This window comes from Lontra canadensis, unplaced genomic scaffold (genome assembly GCF_010015895.1).
Source record: "Lontra canadensis isolate GAN:19392208 unplaced genomic scaffold, GSC_riverotter_1.0 scaffold3, whole genome shotgun sequence".
In the NCBI taxonomy this organism is placed as follows: Eukaryota; Metazoa; Chordata; class Mammalia; order Carnivora; family Mustelidae; genus Lontra; species Lontra canadensis.
In genome coordinates, this window is record NW_022630997.1 from 13,605,779 (window position 1) to 13,623,089 (window position 17,311).

Consider the following 17,311-nt stretch of genomic DNA (forward strand, 5'->3'; position numbering starts at 1 on the left):
CCTCCAGCTCATGGTTCATCCCAACAACTGCACTCTAGCTGGCATACCCTTACTGTCAAATATTCACTCTCAAATATTTACTTTGCTGCATCTAAAGCCTGAAATTCTTCCCCTTCAGCGTATAAACACACATTGTACTCATTCATCCCCTGCCAAAAGCCAAAAAAAACACAACAGAATCATCATCATCATCATCATCATCATCATCAACATCATCATCATCACATATTCTCACAGATCTTTCTCATCATCACCATCAAAATATATTCTCACAGATCTTTGTCCTCACTGGAAGGTCTTACATATACACACTCAACCTCATTCCATAATCAACTTTATTGAAAGTTATCTACAGTGTTCCCACTTTACTCCATTGCTTATCATTCATTCATTCATCATTCATAAATCTATTGTAATCTACCTTTCAATCCCACTTCTCTTTTGAATCTACTCTGACACAGATCACTAATGACCTCCTTTACTCCGCTATATTGCTTAATCCTAGATTGTTTTTCATTCCATAACTAATTTGGTCTGATTATAGAATTTGTGGCTATTGATCATCCCTTTCTTCAGCAGCCATGAAAACATTTCTCCTGTGTTTTTATTGTTTTGTCTACTTCTTCTTGGTCTGTTCCATAATTTATTTTCTGTCTTCTGTGCTGATACTCAACTGTGTCCCACTGGTTTCTCCTTGTTGTACCCACTCTTCTGAGGCATTGAACCCACTGCCATGGCTTTACCTACAATCTAATGGCTAATGACTCCAAATCTGGAGTGTCAGCCCAGACCTCTGTCCTGACATTCAGATGAATATACCTGAGAAATTATCATCTCTGCTTGAACATTCACAGACACTGCAAACACAACTTACCTAGAACTGAATTTTGTGTCTGCTATATGAACCTAACATTCTTCTTGCAGCAATTTTCATTTCCTGTATTTTGGATTCCTAATTTCAGCTGTTTGAACTCACAGTTTATTCCTGGTCTCTTCTGCTTATCTGAGTCCCCATTCCTACTACCTGTTCTAATCATTATACTTCCCATCTAAATTATCTGCTGGCCTATCACACCTAAGAGTTAGATGATGGAATATATATTAAATGGAAAGATGGATGATTTAATGAAAGAGGAAATGGGTAAACGGGTGCAAAGTCATGCAGAAAAACTTGTTCCAACACTTTCCACTAAAAAATTGCTCATTAATAGGGTAGGGAGCTGTCCTTACCACAAATGTCTGACTGGTAGAGGTGTGTGTTTCATGGCCACGAGGGCGCCACCCCAGTCTAGGAACCAGACATTGTACTCTTCATCAAAGATCTGGAACAACAACAACAACAACAACAACAATCATAGCAACACCTTACATTTGCATAGTGCTTGACAGTTTACAAAATCTTTCACATTGTTTCATCTAGGTTCTGAGCTTTTCAACAACCCTATCAGGTAGTTTGGCAAGTACTATCATCCCCACTTATGAGATGAAGACATGGGCTTTGGAGAGAACAAATAATTCTCCCAAGTCCACTCAAATCACATTTCCAGGGCTCCCTCTACTAGTACTATGAACCAGTGTGCTACAAAGGGTTGAGATAACAAGATGTGCAGCTAGATAACACAAAAGAAAATATGACTTCAAAAATGTTTCCCCATCTTTGCATCCAAGTAAGTTACTACTCAGCTCTTTCTTCTTTCTCATCTAAGCAGATTTTTGCTAATTTATAAATGGTCTGTGTCTTACAGTGTTGTTCATAAACTGTCTAGGAATGTAAAGATAATTTCTGTAGACACTAATGTATACATTACGACCAAATTCTTACACTGAGCCACCACCTCCTAGGTTTCCATGCAAGGTGGATGAAGGCCTAAGTTTGACCCTTGAGGATCTTTACTCTGAATGTACATTGCAACACAGTGCTTCAAGGAACCTAGAGTTATTCACTCTCGATTCATCTCTTTGTCCCTTACTTATTCATCCATCTACTCATTCATTCACACATTCAGTGATCCATCCATCCATCTAACCAGAGGTATTTCCTAAGCACCTACTATGATGCTAGGCTCTGAGCAATGAGAACTCCAGATGTAATCCCACATGTATCGATGCTTCTATTATATATAACTATCATATCTCCAACCTGAAACAGGAAAAAACATTTCTGCAGCAGAAAACCAACCTCCTTCTTTAGATTTCTAGAGGAAACTGGAATTGGACAATTCCTCTGGCTCTTAACTACTATAGGTGTTTCCTACAGCCTGGATGGAGAGGTTGGGATGGTGGGTTAAGTGAACCATAGTAGAAAAGGTAAGGAGGTCTATTTAAAAGAGAGAGATTAGGAGGAATGGAGTCTCCTGTACATATGCCCCCAGGAACATCATAGAGAAAAAGTAAATGGATTCTCAGGCCTAACCTCTCACTGGTTTCCTTTCTCATATTTGCCTTTTAAGGAAATAAAAATGTCCACATTAATGGTAGTCTTAATGCAAAAAGGACCTCAGGGTGATTCATTTATATATCAAATAGGAACAGGGACTCTGAACCTATAATGCCAGCGTTTTCTCTCCAAAGCTCAAATGTGGGCTCTGTGATAAGACACATAATGGAGATGCTGGATTGAAGTCTCTGGATGAGGAGTATAAGAGTCTCAGCATGGGGAAGACAGGGACACCATTCACTTTTCACTTTCCTCTCGATCATCTGGCCACTGCTAACAATTGTCCTGTGCAAAACTGGAGGGGAAACTGGAATCCCTAACTAACTGGAAAAAGAAAAAGAAAACCAAAGTAGTGGCAACACAAGGAACGAATGTTGCAGTGGCCACTCGGCCAGGTGAGCTATTTCTTGAGCTGGAGAGACAATGGCTTGTTGTTGGGAGTTTCTGTACCAGAAGAGTTGATGTTCCAGTTTCCATCCTCATTTGACACTTAAGAGATTATCTTATATTCTGAAGATATGTTCTGAATGATGTGTCTGCTCCTCATCTACCTAATTATGGCCCATGGGTAGGAACCTTAACTATTCTTTGTTGTATGCCTTATAGTACTTAAAATAGCTGGTTGCATCTGGTGGGCTTGGTAATTGTTTCTTCTGATAGTGGTAGTGGCGACAGTGGTAGCAATGGGGGTGATGATGGTGATGCTGGTGATGGTGATGACAGCTTCACTAAGAGATCCAAAATTGGAACTTGTCCAACTAGATAGTAGATGGTGGTCGCACATGCATCAAGATGTTCAGTGCTCCTCCTTCATCTTCCTCAGGTGAAAACCTTCTCACCTTTCAGACTTAGTGAAAAGTCAACTCTTCTTGTGAAGTCTTCCCCAGTTTCCTCAAGTAGAATCAATTCCTCCCTTTTCCCTGCAGGCTAAAAATGCCACTAAAATATCAGGGGCACCTGGGTGGCTTAGTCAGTTAAGCATCCAGCTCTCGATTCGGTCTCAGGTCATGATCTCAGGGTCATGAGATCAAGCCCCACATAAGACTCTCTTAAAATTCTTAAGATTCTCTCCCTCTGCCTCTGCCTGTCCCCCCTGCTCATGGGCACTCTCTGTCTTAAAAAAATCATTCTAAACTATAGTTAGTTATTTATGAAGCTGTTTTCTCTACTTAATTTTGAACTCCTAGAAGAAAGGGACTCCAAAATATTCAATTGCCTCCTCAGGTTTATACTTGACACCTGGCTGACACTGTATAAATCTGTGTTGTTTAATACAGTTGCCACATGAGACTATTTAAATTTAAATTGATTAAAATAAAATAAAAAATTCAGTTCCTCTGTCACACTAGCCCCATTTCAAGTGTTCAATAGCCACATGGGATGGCATAGACACAGAACATTTCCTTCCTTCCTTGCAGGAAGTTCTATTGGACAGTGTGCTATAAATGTGTGTAAAATTGAATTAATTTTTCATGTAGATATGTATCTGTTAATTTGTTTCATACTTCCGTTAGGTTGGGCCTATATAATACTTAACCCACCAGAGACTTCCACAGCTTTGTGTTTTTAATATTCCAATTCGTTCATCTTGTAGATAAAGAAACAGATCCAGCAAGGTAAAGGGACCCATCTACCCAGATCCATAGTACATTAGGGATAGGAATCATTTCATCAGTTGTATCCCCAGAAACCAGCAGAGTACTTAGCATCCAATGGCTGTCCCATACTTACACTGAATGAAAGAATGGAAAAAATGAAAAAATTCCAGTTCTTCCTGTTCCTTGCCCAATGCTTTCATTTTACCCCACTGCCCATCTGTCAGCAAAAATGGACCAAACTGAATGGCTTCTTCCATGTTTTTTTGCAACCACAGTCATACTGAGCCTGAGAATTTATAGGAAAAAAGAGATGTTGGCAGAACTTGCCCTAAATGCCTCATCCCTGCCCCAGTTCTCCCAGTTACCTGTCTCCATGTGTTGCCCCCATCAGAAGAGATGAACACACCAATATCAGTATATGAGAGCTCCGGGCCAATGTTGCCTGAAACATAAGCAGATCGTTTGTAATCGCTGATTTGGGACTTGGGGGGAAGGCGGCAGAGAGTTAAGGTTTTCCAAGTTATGTTTAAGGTTGATGTGGGGCTGCCTGGCTGGCGCAGTCAGAAAAGATGTGACTCTTGATCTTGGGGTCATGAGTTTGAGCTCCCCGTTGGGTGTAGAAACTACTAAAAACAATGATTAATTAATTGTTAAGAATTCCTTTAAAATAAATAAAAATAAAGTTGATGTGTGTAGTGCTTTTTTGGTGCCATATCAAAAACCCAGCAAGAAGAAAAAAACAATATGGGAACCAAAGTAAATAATATGACAGGAATGCATTTTTAAATGGTTAAGACTCAAAGACTCAATATTAATGAGCTTGGATCTCTTGAACAATTCATGCTGTTACCAACAGTCTCTTAAAATTGATCGTGATAGGCGCTCCCTGAAGGTGGCAAAGAGTGGAACAGTAAACATGCATGGAGCAGGTGGGCCGAAGGTCAACTTTCCTCCTCATATATAACTGTAACCTAAGGAAAACTGGTGTGTGTGCCTGTGTGTGTGCCTGTGTGTGGGTCCATGTGTATACATGTGAGTTCTATTCAACTTAAACATGTCCACTTGTCTCTTGAGTACCAGGCAGTTATATGACCCAATATTATAGACTATGTAACCAAGTTTACAGGGTGCCCAGAATAAAATGACCACAGTCAGCAGATCATGACCATCAAGGATGACAGGAGAAGGTGGCACCTGGTTTGTGCCGATCTTAACTGCCTCCATCGTATCACCCCTTCATTCTATCTTTCCTATTCTTTTTCTTCCCCTTGCACAAAATTACCTTGTGATTATGTTCATTAAAAAAAGTTAGTGATCAAGATTTTCTAGTCTACCTACATTGCCCAATGATACCCCATGGGCACTCCAGAACAGTGCCCCAAATGTAGTAGTCATTTGCTCAATAAATAATTGTGGAATGGATGAATGAATCAACAAATGATTACATCATGTTCCGATGTTGATGAGCATTTGGGGAGGTATCAAGAACAAGGAAAGTACCCTAAAGATGTAAGAATTTATCATTTTGGCTGATACTTTTTTTCTTTAAAAATAGCATGAAGGGAATGTTAGCTCCTACACATCTGTAGCCTAAATAAGAGCACAATAAAAATGCAATAATGAAAATGTTAATTGAGCTCCTGACATTTAATGCTTCAAAATGAGAAATTAAAGCCACGCTACAGCTTGTCAAGCTCCCATCAGCACCAGGGTGCACACAGCTAGCCAACTTGTTTTGACACTCAGGCTTCCAAAAATAACCCCGGGGCTCACAGCTCAGGCAGTAGGTACGAGAGGAGCCGGGAGAGGCACAGTGAGCAGCTCTGTGGAGATCTGTCTGGAATCTGGAATTCAACTCTCCAGAACAGTTTCTGGAAGGCACAGATGAAGAAAGAAAAGAGGGATGGGGCAGAGAATGTCAACTCCCATCGTTTGGTGATGGCTGCCTGCTAAGAAGGATTCTGAAGCCAGATTTGGTTTCAAAAGAACAGAGCATGGTGATCAATCAGTAATGTCTACCGACACGATAGAGAGCAAGAGACGGAGGCAGGGGCAGAGTCACTCTTGAGCTGGAATCTGCTGTCCCCGTCATGGCTTCTTAGGGCCTGTCTCATTACCCTGTAGCCTCTGCAGGAGCTGATCTGTCAACTCCCTAAGCCCCTTTCAAAGTTCCACCAGACTGATTTTGGAGGTTTTGTGGTAATGAGAATCTAAGGCTCACAGCGAAGTCTCTTTTTGGAAATATCTTCTGTCAGTTGAAAGGAGCCCTGAAAGAAATGCTGCTGACCACAGAAACCAGAACGTTTGTTCCCAGAGGGAGGAACAGAAAAGATGTATGCAGGACACTTGGCTCTTAGTCCTTAAGTGGCCCCATGGGGAATCTCGGATAGGAATAATTTGGGTTCTGGTGTCAGAGAAGGAAGACTTGAAGAACATGCCTCACTGGCTAAAGTGAAACCAGGAGGCTCCCCAAAGTGGCCTCTGGTCAGCTGTTCCCCACTTAAGTGGTGCAAAGAGAGAGAGGAAGGAGACACACAGGGAGGAACACAGAGCTTCTCTCACCAATGGCTTAGCTCGTAAATCCTGGAGGTTCCACTGTCCTTTATGGCAGCTTTAAACAACTTGTAAAATCTCCCATTTCATCTCAGGGCTATCCTTCTCTGCTCCTTAGTTAAACGCATATGGGCGGGGAGGAGGTCAAAAATAAAAGCATAAAGAGAGGGAGAGAATTCTGGAGTAAGAGATGTTTTTCTCACCAGCCCAGACACCCATTCAGGGGATTAAGGGCTCGAGGAAAGAGGAAGCAGACAGTGCACAATGCCCTGGAGGGAGGAATGTGCCTCCGAGGAGCTTCAGTTTCTGGGAAGCCCGGTAGGGAGCCAGGGGTAGCGTGCGGCAGGCGCTTGAAGGGACTCAGGATCAGGGCTGCCGGGACAGAAGAGAACTGGAGTCCGAGTGAGGACTGGTGTGGGCCCAACACCTCTTCCTCTTCATCCCCCAGTTCCTCATCTGTAGACTGAGAAGAGTCATCACCTTCTCGGCGTCGTAGAGCTGTTGTGTAGTTGAGGCACAGAGAAAGCTTCGCACGCTGTAAGGCACTGTGAAAATGGGGGGTCTTGATGCCTAGCTTCAAAGCACAGTGGTAAGAATATTTAGAACCCTCGTGCACCTGTTGGCTAAAAGCAACTGTCCGGCTCTCCGGACCGGAATTCCATCTGCCTTCTGAGACCGCCTCAGCAGGAGTTAGAGATGAATCCTGGCCTCCACGCAGCTCCCCTGAGACCACACCTCAGAGCAAAGGGCAAGAGGTGGGAGCAGCGGGAGGTGGGAGCAGAAGGGAGGGAGCCCAGGGTCACGGACGCCCAGAAGCAGGTGAAATGACTGGATGTGTGAGAGGCCCCTGGAGAGACAGGCTCCATGCCAGCCACTGAAGACATCCTTGCCTGACTTCATAATTATTTTCCCGCGAGCGAACCACCTCTCAGGGAGAGCTGGTGAGCAGGGTAAGGAGAAGCCAGGCATGAGGAGGCATGTGCCAGCGATCTAGGGCTGGCTTTTCATCAGGATCGCTTCAGCTGTGTTACACCCCTCCCAATGCCCCAGCAACATTTGTATGGCAAGGAGCCACACAAAGTTCTAAGAGTTACAAAGCGCAGAGTAAAAGGCATTGGTAAATTCTGATATACAGTTGACCCTTGAACAACATGAATTTGAACTTTGTGGGTCCACTTGTGATTTTTTTTTCCAGTAAATACAGTATAGTGCTGTAAATGGATTTTCTCTTTCTCATGATTTTCTTAATAACACTTTCTTTCCTCTAGTCTAATTTATTGTAAGAATATAGTATACAATACATATAACATATAAAATATGTGTTAATTGACTTTATATTATTGGTAAGGCTTCTGGTCAACAGCAGGTTATTAGTAAAGTTTCAGGGACTCAAATATTATACGTGGATTTTTGACTACAGGAGGATTGGCACTCTGAAACCCCGCATTGGTCAAGGGTCGGGTGTCCACGGACAAAAACTTTCAAAAACAAATGCTTATTTAACGTATCCATGTTTGTTCATTTATAAAGACTTAACATTTGACTAATTTAAGGGCGCATGATAGTCTCAGGTAAAATCTACAGCTAATCCCACCTCACTATGCTCTGAGCACTCTTCCGGATCTTGCGGACATACTCTCCTATCTCTGATTTTTACGAGAAGATCAGGGTTAAATTTCTGTAATATTACTGATGATAAGAGCTAATGTGTACTGAGCATTCGACATGTCCCAGGCACTGTCCGAGTACCCTAAATGCAGTTCTTCATTTAACCCTTCAATTCTGTTATGTCAATACTGTCAACCACACTTTGCCACTGAAAACACTGAAGTTCAGAGTGGTTAAGTCACACAGGACAATGCCTGGCTATACAGTTGGCATACTAAATAATATTAACTTTCATTATTGATTACTGTTTTCTTTCTTTTTTCTTTTTTCTTTTTTTTTGGATTACTGTTTTCTATGTTGCTTCTACTCCAAGCCAGGGTGTCCAACCCTCAAGTTGGGAGGTCCGACTCAATTAAGGAGTGTGGGGATCACTCCCCAAGCCAGAACAGCAACAGAACCTGCCCTCATCTCTCACTAACTGGGGCTGAAGCCTGTCCTGAAGCCAGTGGTGTTCAATATGGGGATTCAATCCCTACGGGGTTGACAGAAGGACCTAGAATGCTCAAGGACTACACTCACTGCAAATCTCATCCACGTGGTCAGTCCCCAATGGCATTTCAAAGTTCCTGCCGCTGGGGGCACAGGGAAGGAAGTCGTGTTTAAGAGAGCGGTGACTCTAGGAGCCAGAATTTCAGGTTGACGAGACAAGACAGAATGTACCATCTCAGGGAGTCAATGTGAATTTATCTGCTTTCATTAGAGAAAAGCCTAACACCAGAGCTCTGACTTCGGAGATGAGAAGCCCCCCTTGCTTTATGCCACCAACATATTCCTGAAAGGTGCATGGAAATCAGACACAGGCTAATCAGAGCACATTCCCCGGACACCTTCATTTTCATTTCAGAGTTGCTTTATCTTCATTTCTGATTGATGTTCAGTGGACAGTGGTTCCAACAATGCAACCTTAGGTTTCTTCTGCCCTTTCCCCCAGGCTCTCAGCCAAGTGGTTAACCATGTGTAAACAAACCTTTACATGCACCAGAGACCTCCTGATTAAAAACAGCTCTGGGGTGAAAGCCTTTGCAAAGAATCCTCTGTGTAAAGAGAAAACTACCCCAATTATATTTGGTGAGCTGGCAAGTTCATATACCAAAGGTGTCTTAAAGTGAAAATTCCCTATGAAAAACAAGCTTTCTGATCAGTCAGTTTAGTTGGAGAGGAACTCTGGCCTCTTGCTAAATAAGCACAGGGGACAGCTCTGTGACTGTGTGCGTTGCGGGTAACCTAGAAGTTACAAGTGTCTTGAGCTCTTTTCCTGGGTCACGAGACTGGCCCTGGGGTTCCATGACTCTGCCTATTTCCTGGGGAGAGTGCTCATCACTGTCACCAAAATGGCCAAATGAGTCCAAAGAAGTGATAAATGTATTCCAGAAGGCATCAGGGAGGAAGAAGCACAGGGAATGTCTTTCTTACCTGTAGCCACCACGAGTCCTGGGGCTGTCTCCTTGCTAGAGATTCTTCCTGAGGAATATGGATTTTCAGAGATCTGCAAGTGCAGGTGTAAGGAGCAGAAGGGCTGAAACGGAGAAGAAAACAGCTTCATTCCAGCAAACTTCTGACCCACACCCCTGCCCCACCAGAGATGAGGCTTCCAGAAAGAGCTGCCCATTAAAATTTGGGCAGGAGACATTTCTGCCTGAGGCAGCGGGTATGCTCATGTCAGAAGCTGCCCCCATCACAACTGTAGGCCTCCCCTCCCTTCATCTCTGCCCCATCCATCAAGGTCCAGTCCATAGTCAGCCTCATGAAGCCTCCCTGACCATTCTTTCCCACAGAATGATGCTGACCTTCCCTTGTTTCTGATCTTGACCATGACATCCAGCTCTTTAGAGCTATAGGCGGCCACTGGGAGGGATGCAGAGGGGAAGCTAAGTGAACAGTCTCCAGGCCCCCTACACTGTTCTTCAACCAGATTGCTTCTCTTTCTCCTTTATTATCTGATTCCCGTTTATAATGTTACTTGAATTTTACCTAGAATGTTTGAAGACATTGTCTAAAACTAACAGAAATGTATTTTGTTATTTATCCTTATTTGGGTGTTCTTAAAAAGGATGAGGGATTTATAGAGATGTATCCTATATAATAAATAAAAACAAGAGAATGATGATATTGGGGAAAGGAGAAAATTAGGCGAAGAAAATAAGATGAAGCCATGGGTAAGGTCTAGGAAAAAAGGAAATCCACACTGTGACCAGCTCCTGGAGGTGGGTGTGCATTTGTCTCTGATCTTCTTGGAACACCAGCAGAAAAGAGGGGGTTAGATTAAAATCTACAGGAAAAAAAAAAAGGAAAGGAAAGGCCTTATCTGTCCCCATAATCCCAGTTTTTAACATAATGTCTACAGTATGGTAAGTTGTTAATAAACCTTTTTAACAATGGCAAAAGGCAAATTTTTTGCTCAGGAGAAATGTAACCATTTCTGGGGCCTTGGAAGAGTTTCTCACATAGGTCCGCTCTAAGACAGCACTGAGGGTCATGAATTTCACTGTTAATGATCTGTCTTCCCTCCCCACCTTAGAGCTGCCACACATGAGGGCAGAGGAAATTACTTATTTATTATGTCCTCCAGAGTGCCTACCCTAATATTCCACATACTGGGCACCCTGAGAATGCTGACGGATTAACCACTGTCCCATGGGGACACCCCAGCCTGATCTCTCCTGGGCTTGCAAGGCAACTTCTGCTTACCTTGACATCTGTCATACACTCATCAAATTATTTCGTATCAGTATCAGTTAGCAGGTGTGTTTCTACTCCTGAGCTCTGTCTAGAACCCTGGAACTCAGGCACTGTTTCTTAAACATGTCTTTACCTTACTAAGAATTAGAGAACATAGTGTATTCTAAGTACAAGCCTGTGAGTTTCAACTGAACTTTCCATCCAAGTGGTATGGCAGTCTGAGCCTGGAGATCATAGCCCTGGGACTTGTGGGAAATCCCTGCCCAGCACCAGCCAAGTTCCTAAGACCCCTTGATGGAAAAAAAGCCCCTGATGGGACATCCCCAGGTGACCAGCTTGCCCTGTGGACTTCATGTGAGACTGGGTGACTGACCAGCAGGCAGTGTACTGGACTTCCATGCAGGTCCACATCTGGGGCTTGAAGTAGGCGCCAGTCTCTGCCCTTGTTGTAAGTGATGTATGTCTTCACCTGGTCTTCCACCTTCTTGTTTGCCAAGAATATCCCTTTGATACCTGCTACCTAGGAAAAAGGGCAAGAGATGGAGAAGCATGTTGGGCCAAATGCTGATAAGTGCTGGGACAGGGTGTTGGGGGTACAAAAGAAGAGAAAAGGAACATGGTGAGACATACCATATACCATGTGGTCTTTGAGAGAAGTTTAAGTTCATCTCTGCACCCTCTACCGCCTGCCCCGACCCAGATGTCCCACTGCCCTTTTACCCATCTGCTTTTTCCCACTTTATGTGTTTCCACATTCTGTTCATAGGATCTTATCCTTAATTAACTATTAACATTCCCTCTGAGGTGGCATTGGTTTATAACAACCGAAGGAGTTACCCCTTTCTGGGGAGCAATGTGCTTCTGCTCAGGAGGAGCTTGTAGGTAGATTTTGGAAGCATAAAGTTCTGATCCTTAAATCTGGAAGTTTCACCTCTTGATTAGTAGTGAGGCAGATGTTTTCAGGCAGATAACCCAGCTTGGTGACCTGGCATCCATCTTTGGCTGTGCCACTGGCTCTCTGGGGGATCCTGCATAACTTCCATGTCATCTTTGTGTCTCAGCCAATGGTCACTTTGAAACAGACAGAATCAACCCAGCCTTTCCTTTTTCCTCAGCTGGCTAACCATAGCTGCACGAGATGATGTAGAGCCCTCTTCCCAGAGTTCCTATCTATTGAATTTGCCTACCCTTGATGTTTAGAAGGAGAAGATCATCACCACAAAACAAGAAGCTAGAGAATTAAAAGAAATTTATGATTCAGAAAAGTTCTAGAGTAAGTACAGATTCAAATCAAACTTTGATTCCTTCCATGTCTACATTTTGGGCAGTAAGAACAGATACTGTGAATGACAGCACTACATCAAAGAAAGATTCCCTAACTTCCTGTACAATCCCAGCATGTTCCAAAGCCAAAAGGCAAGTCAAATCACTTAAATGTACATAAACCTGAAATTGAATGAGAGGTTTTCTGGAAATAGATAACTCAGAATTTTAAGTGCGTTTATTCCCCATTCTTTGAGGATCGTGGTTAACTGACAGAATACCAGTGGGAAAGAATTTCACGGAAGTGAGCTCTTTTACTGTTTTTTAATGACATAATTTAGTTGGTGAAATGAGAAGTTTGTTTTTGTTTTCGCTTTTTTTTTTTTTTTAAGTAACCTGACTGCCCTTGAAAAAGAATGGCAACCCAGATAAAAACAAACAACAAACAAGCAAAAAATAGACAAAGAATGTCAAGCGGAGAACAGAATTTATCTGGGAAGGACACCACCAGGGGAATTTGACAAAGGGCCAACTAAGGAATTGATTAGATTCCTAACTTGAACAGAGGGTGGGCAAGGACAGAAGCCAAGGTGGGGGGCACTGGTGTCAGAGTTCTGTCCTTTCCCAGAAAACCCCTCCCTACCCTGGCTGCTTAAAATCAGTGCCATTTCAGGAAGACTGGAATCTTCTATGGTAATCTAGGGACTCTGAGGCTCTCTCATCACCTCTGTCTTTAAAACCAACCACAGAAGCATTTCTCTTAAACCTGACTACCGGTTATTCCTCACAGAGAATGGAATCTGTATTTCTTTCAAACTGTCTGTCTGATGCAGGCCTTTTGGTATTTTCTTTAGACACAGCTGGTACATTTTCTGCTGGACCACCAGATAATGTTTCTAGAGAACTCTCTCCGCTGACTCAAATGGTCCCCTCCAAAACATACCCAGGGCCTTGGTGTCTCTCTCCCAGGAGAAAATATACACAAGTAAAACTCAGACTTCTCAGCCTGCTCCTGTGGGGCTCCTGTCACCCCCCCATCCACTGCCTCCTAGCTGGATGCCTCTCGGCGTGAATTACTAGCCATTCAGCTGTCTCTTGTGTTCTTCCAGATGTGTGTCTTTGGCAAACGGATGGGCATTTTTTGCATTCCCTACACATTCTAAGAGCAAAATCTGGAGAATGGGGTCTGAAAAGACACAGGAAGAAGAGATGTCCAGGGAAGCCTTCTGCAGCTCTGAAGGCCTTTCTCCTGAAGTTGCATATGAGCCACGGCCATCTCCCTCCAGTCCAAGAGAACCAGAACACTTCCGATTCGTATTGGGGTTTGCTCAAAACCCATATTGCTTCTTGGCTCCATATCGTGTTTACACAGGCTGGAAGTTTAGAGGGCACTTTGCTTCTGTGTGCCCCAGGCCAACAGCTTTCACAGTTCTTGACTGCAACCCCAGTACAAAATGCACATTAGGTATGCTTCAACCTAGTACCCATACCCAGGTAGCCATGCATGTGTGCACATGGAAGCACATGTATGTCTCTAATGCAAAAGTATCATGAAACACTCCTGAGCCTCACTGCATACGATATGAAGCTATTAGAGAATGAGACACCCATTTTAACTCTTCCACCCAAGAAGGTACTAGGCATCTGATAAACTCTGATTGTGTTTCCTCCTACTGTTGTTTGAAATCAGAAGCATGGCTTTCAGCTGCCGGCCCCACAGCTCCAAGAGAAGGGCACCAGCTTGGGATGGCACCCACAAGTATAGGTCTACATGGCCCACTTTCTGTCTGGAATCAATTTGAGGTATGAAGGGAGGCTGAAAGCAGCCTCTTGGCAGAGCACTGAGTCCAGGTGGCATGGGCATCTGTTGCTCACCTTCCTGAGCCCTTAGGACAAAGAAACCAGAGCTCTGCTGAGAAAAGCAATTACCACAGTCTCCCTTGGGCTGTCCCTAGAGTGGAACCGGTGGTGAGGGACCAATGAAGGTGAGTCTCGGAAAGATGTCCTTTTGGAGTCTGTATGCAGCTGTCCATCTGGCCAAGGATGGGTCACTCAAATTCATGATAAAGCAAGGGTGTGGAGCAAGGACAGGGATAGAGAAAGCAAGGGAACATCGCTAAGATGGGTAAAGAAACCAGAACACTAAGGATGATTCAGAGAATCTAATTTTACCCATCCTAGTGAGATCCACGTAGTCGTTAGGAAATTCAAATTAAATCCACACTAAGGCACAACTAGGCTCCTCTCACAGTGGCTACACACACACACACACACACACACACACACACACCTGATAACACCAAGTGATGGTGAAGATGTGAAGCAACCATAACTCTCATACATCTTTGGTGGGAATACAAAATGAGAATACCACTTTAGAAACAACTTGGTGGCTTTTTATAAACAACGTCTTTCACATTCAACAAAGCAATCCTACTCCTAGGTATTTACCCATGAGAAAGAAAAACTTGTATTAACGTGAACGTTTATATTCATTTTATTTATTGTCACACAGAACTCGAAACAACTTCAATGTCCTTCAGTGGTGAATGAGTAATTAAACTAGGGCACGTCCACATAATAGAATACCACTCAGCAATTAAAAACAAAAAAAGGAATGTCTACAGATACTCAACAACATGGGTGATTCTCAAATGCCTGATTCTAAGTAAATGAAGTCAAACTCAAAAGACTATATATTGTATAATTCCAATCACATGAAAATCCAGAAAAGACAAAATAGGAAAGAGAAAGAAATCAGACTGGTCTGGCAGTGATTTGGGGTGGGAGAATGGTTGACTACAAAAAGGTCATCAGAGGAAATATTTTGAGGTGACAGTTCTCTATCTTGATTATAGTGGTAGTTACACAACTGCATACCCCTGTCAAAACTCACAGGACTGCATACCAGAAAGAGTAAATTTTACTATACATAAATTTGACCTCAATTAAAAAAATTAATGTTAAAAAATGCATAGTGGGAAGAGCCTGGACTTTTTATTCAAATATACATGAACTGGTTCAAACATAGCTCTACCATTTTACTATCTCCATGATCTAAGCCAAGTTACTAAATTCTCTGTACTCGCTGTACACTCATAGGCACCAGGGGGAATGATACCTGCCACAAAGAGATATGGCAATAGATCAATGATTGACTATATATAAAATTTAGACTATATATAGAGACCAATGATTGACTATATATGTATATACATATATATATCAATGATATTAATGATTGAAAAAAATATATAGATATATAAATTTTAGGGTTATCCAAACCAATACTATGGCCTACCCATCATATGGCTACCGAGCACTTGAAATGTGGCCAGTGGGAGTAAGGAACTGAAGTTTAACTGCATTTTATTTGAATCAATTTGAACTTCAATTTAAAAACTGATACCTGATTCTATTATTGGCAAACTTTTAATATGTTTGGAATAACTTGGGTATGTGAATCTACTTTTTCTACTGTAAATTTTATGAAATGTAAATACTGATCAAGTATCTCTGGTGAAAATTTAGCATATGAATTGAGATGAAGAGGAAGTATAAAATACACTCAGAATTTTGGAGATTTAGTATAGAAAAATGTAAAAGATCTCATTAGTAATCTTTCAAATGGAGCACATACTAAAATGATAATATTTTAGATACTTAGGTTAAATAAAATATATTATTACAATTAACTTCACCTTTTTCTTCTACTTTTAAAAAATGTGGGTGGTGGAACATTTAGAAGTGCATCTGTGGTTGGCTTCATATATTTAGTCAACATCGCTGGGCTTGGGCATTACCTGATTCACTGTTGTTATTATTATAATGAGGTATGAGTTGGGTGCTTCATACCCTTGAAAATATTGAAGAAAACGCACCTGACCAGCAGCTCAGAGCATGTTTCCGTAATATAATTGAAAAAAAAAAATATATATATATATATATTTTTTTTATAAATTCCAAAATAAAGATTTATTTTCAAACAAGTGACTTTGGTTTATTTCATAATTACACTTTTTCTTGCAGAAAAAAATAAAATTGTACAACTGCATAAATATAAAATACTTCCACCATGAAAATGGTTAAAACATTGGAAAAATATTTGGAAAGAAAACATTGGAAAGAATATTTGTTTCTTGATTTATCAGTGGAAAGCAACTAAGAAGAAATGTAGGTTGGAGTTAGTGATATGAAGAAACCACAACAAAGTTCTGCGTGAAAAGAGTATCACAGAATAATGGTGAACACATAATAGATTATATTCATTGTCCTCATCAGATTGTTTTTATGCAACAGTCTCTGACACCTTAAAAAAGAGATTATTATTTGGCCTTCAAGAATTATTTTCTCACCTGATTATGTAATTACAGCCATGTCACTATTGTACTTGAAAAAAGGGATTAAAGGAAGAATGAGAAGGGACTCTATATAGCAGGAGACTGTTCCAACAGACCAGGAAACAGACAATGTCTTTGCTTTACTCAGTTTAATGAGAGTTCAGTGGGGGTGGATTCCCATCCAATGGTTTCTAAGGTCTTTTAGTGCCAAGACTGTAAGGTGAACTCTCAAGTAAGTTCTAATTTTCTTTGCCCCTTTCCCATGGTCAAGTAGAAGCTTAAGGGGGCCACATGGAAGATGGAGTGATACACTAGGAAGTAGATTTAAGTGATTGTGCTCATCCAAGCCAATTCACATCTGTGTTACCTAAAGGCATCTCTGACATTTCAGACAAGGTTAAACACGTGTAATATTCTATCACATCATACTATAAAGTTATACATTAACTTGACATAGGGTACTACATGATACAGCCAATATCATTTTCTAGTTATGTAGATATAAGAGAAAAACAGAGAGAAATATGAGCCCATCAGAAAATGCCCAATTCTTGGGACACCTGGGTGGCTCAGTTGGTTAAGCAACTGCCTTCAGCTCAGGTCATGATCCTAGAGTCCTGGGATCGAGTCCCACATTGGGCTCTCTGCTCAGCGGGGAGTCTGCTTCTCCCTCTCCTACTCCCCTTCTCATGCTCTCTCTGTCTCTCTCATTCTCTCTCTCTCAAATAAATAAAATCTTTAAAAAAAAAAAAAAAAAGAAAATGCCCAATTCT

The 17,311-nt window shown here is 41.9% G+C and overlaps 1 protein-coding gene across 4 annotated transcripts in view; it reads right to left on the minus strand.

Annotated features, from left to right (window-relative positions):
• SORCS3 (sortilin related VPS10 domain containing receptor 3) overlaps positions 1-17,311 on the minus strand; it is a 580,244-nt gene that overhangs the window by 85,665 nt on the left and 477,268 nt on the right. For all 4 annotated transcript variants that reach the window (XM_032880553.1, XM_032880561.1, XM_032880570.1 and 1 more), the window contains 4 exons: positions 11,309-11,455; positions 9,670-9,772; positions 4,401-4,477; positions 1,231-1,322 (listed from right to left, as the gene is read on the minus strand). In XM_032880553.1, the coding sequence (XP_032736444.1) occupies positions 1,231-1,322; positions 4,401-4,477; positions 9,670-9,772; positions 11,309-11,455 (419 nt within the window). The remainder of the gene's footprint in view (positions 1-1,230; positions 1,323-4,400; positions 4,478-9,669; positions 9,773-11,308; positions 11,456-17,311) is intronic.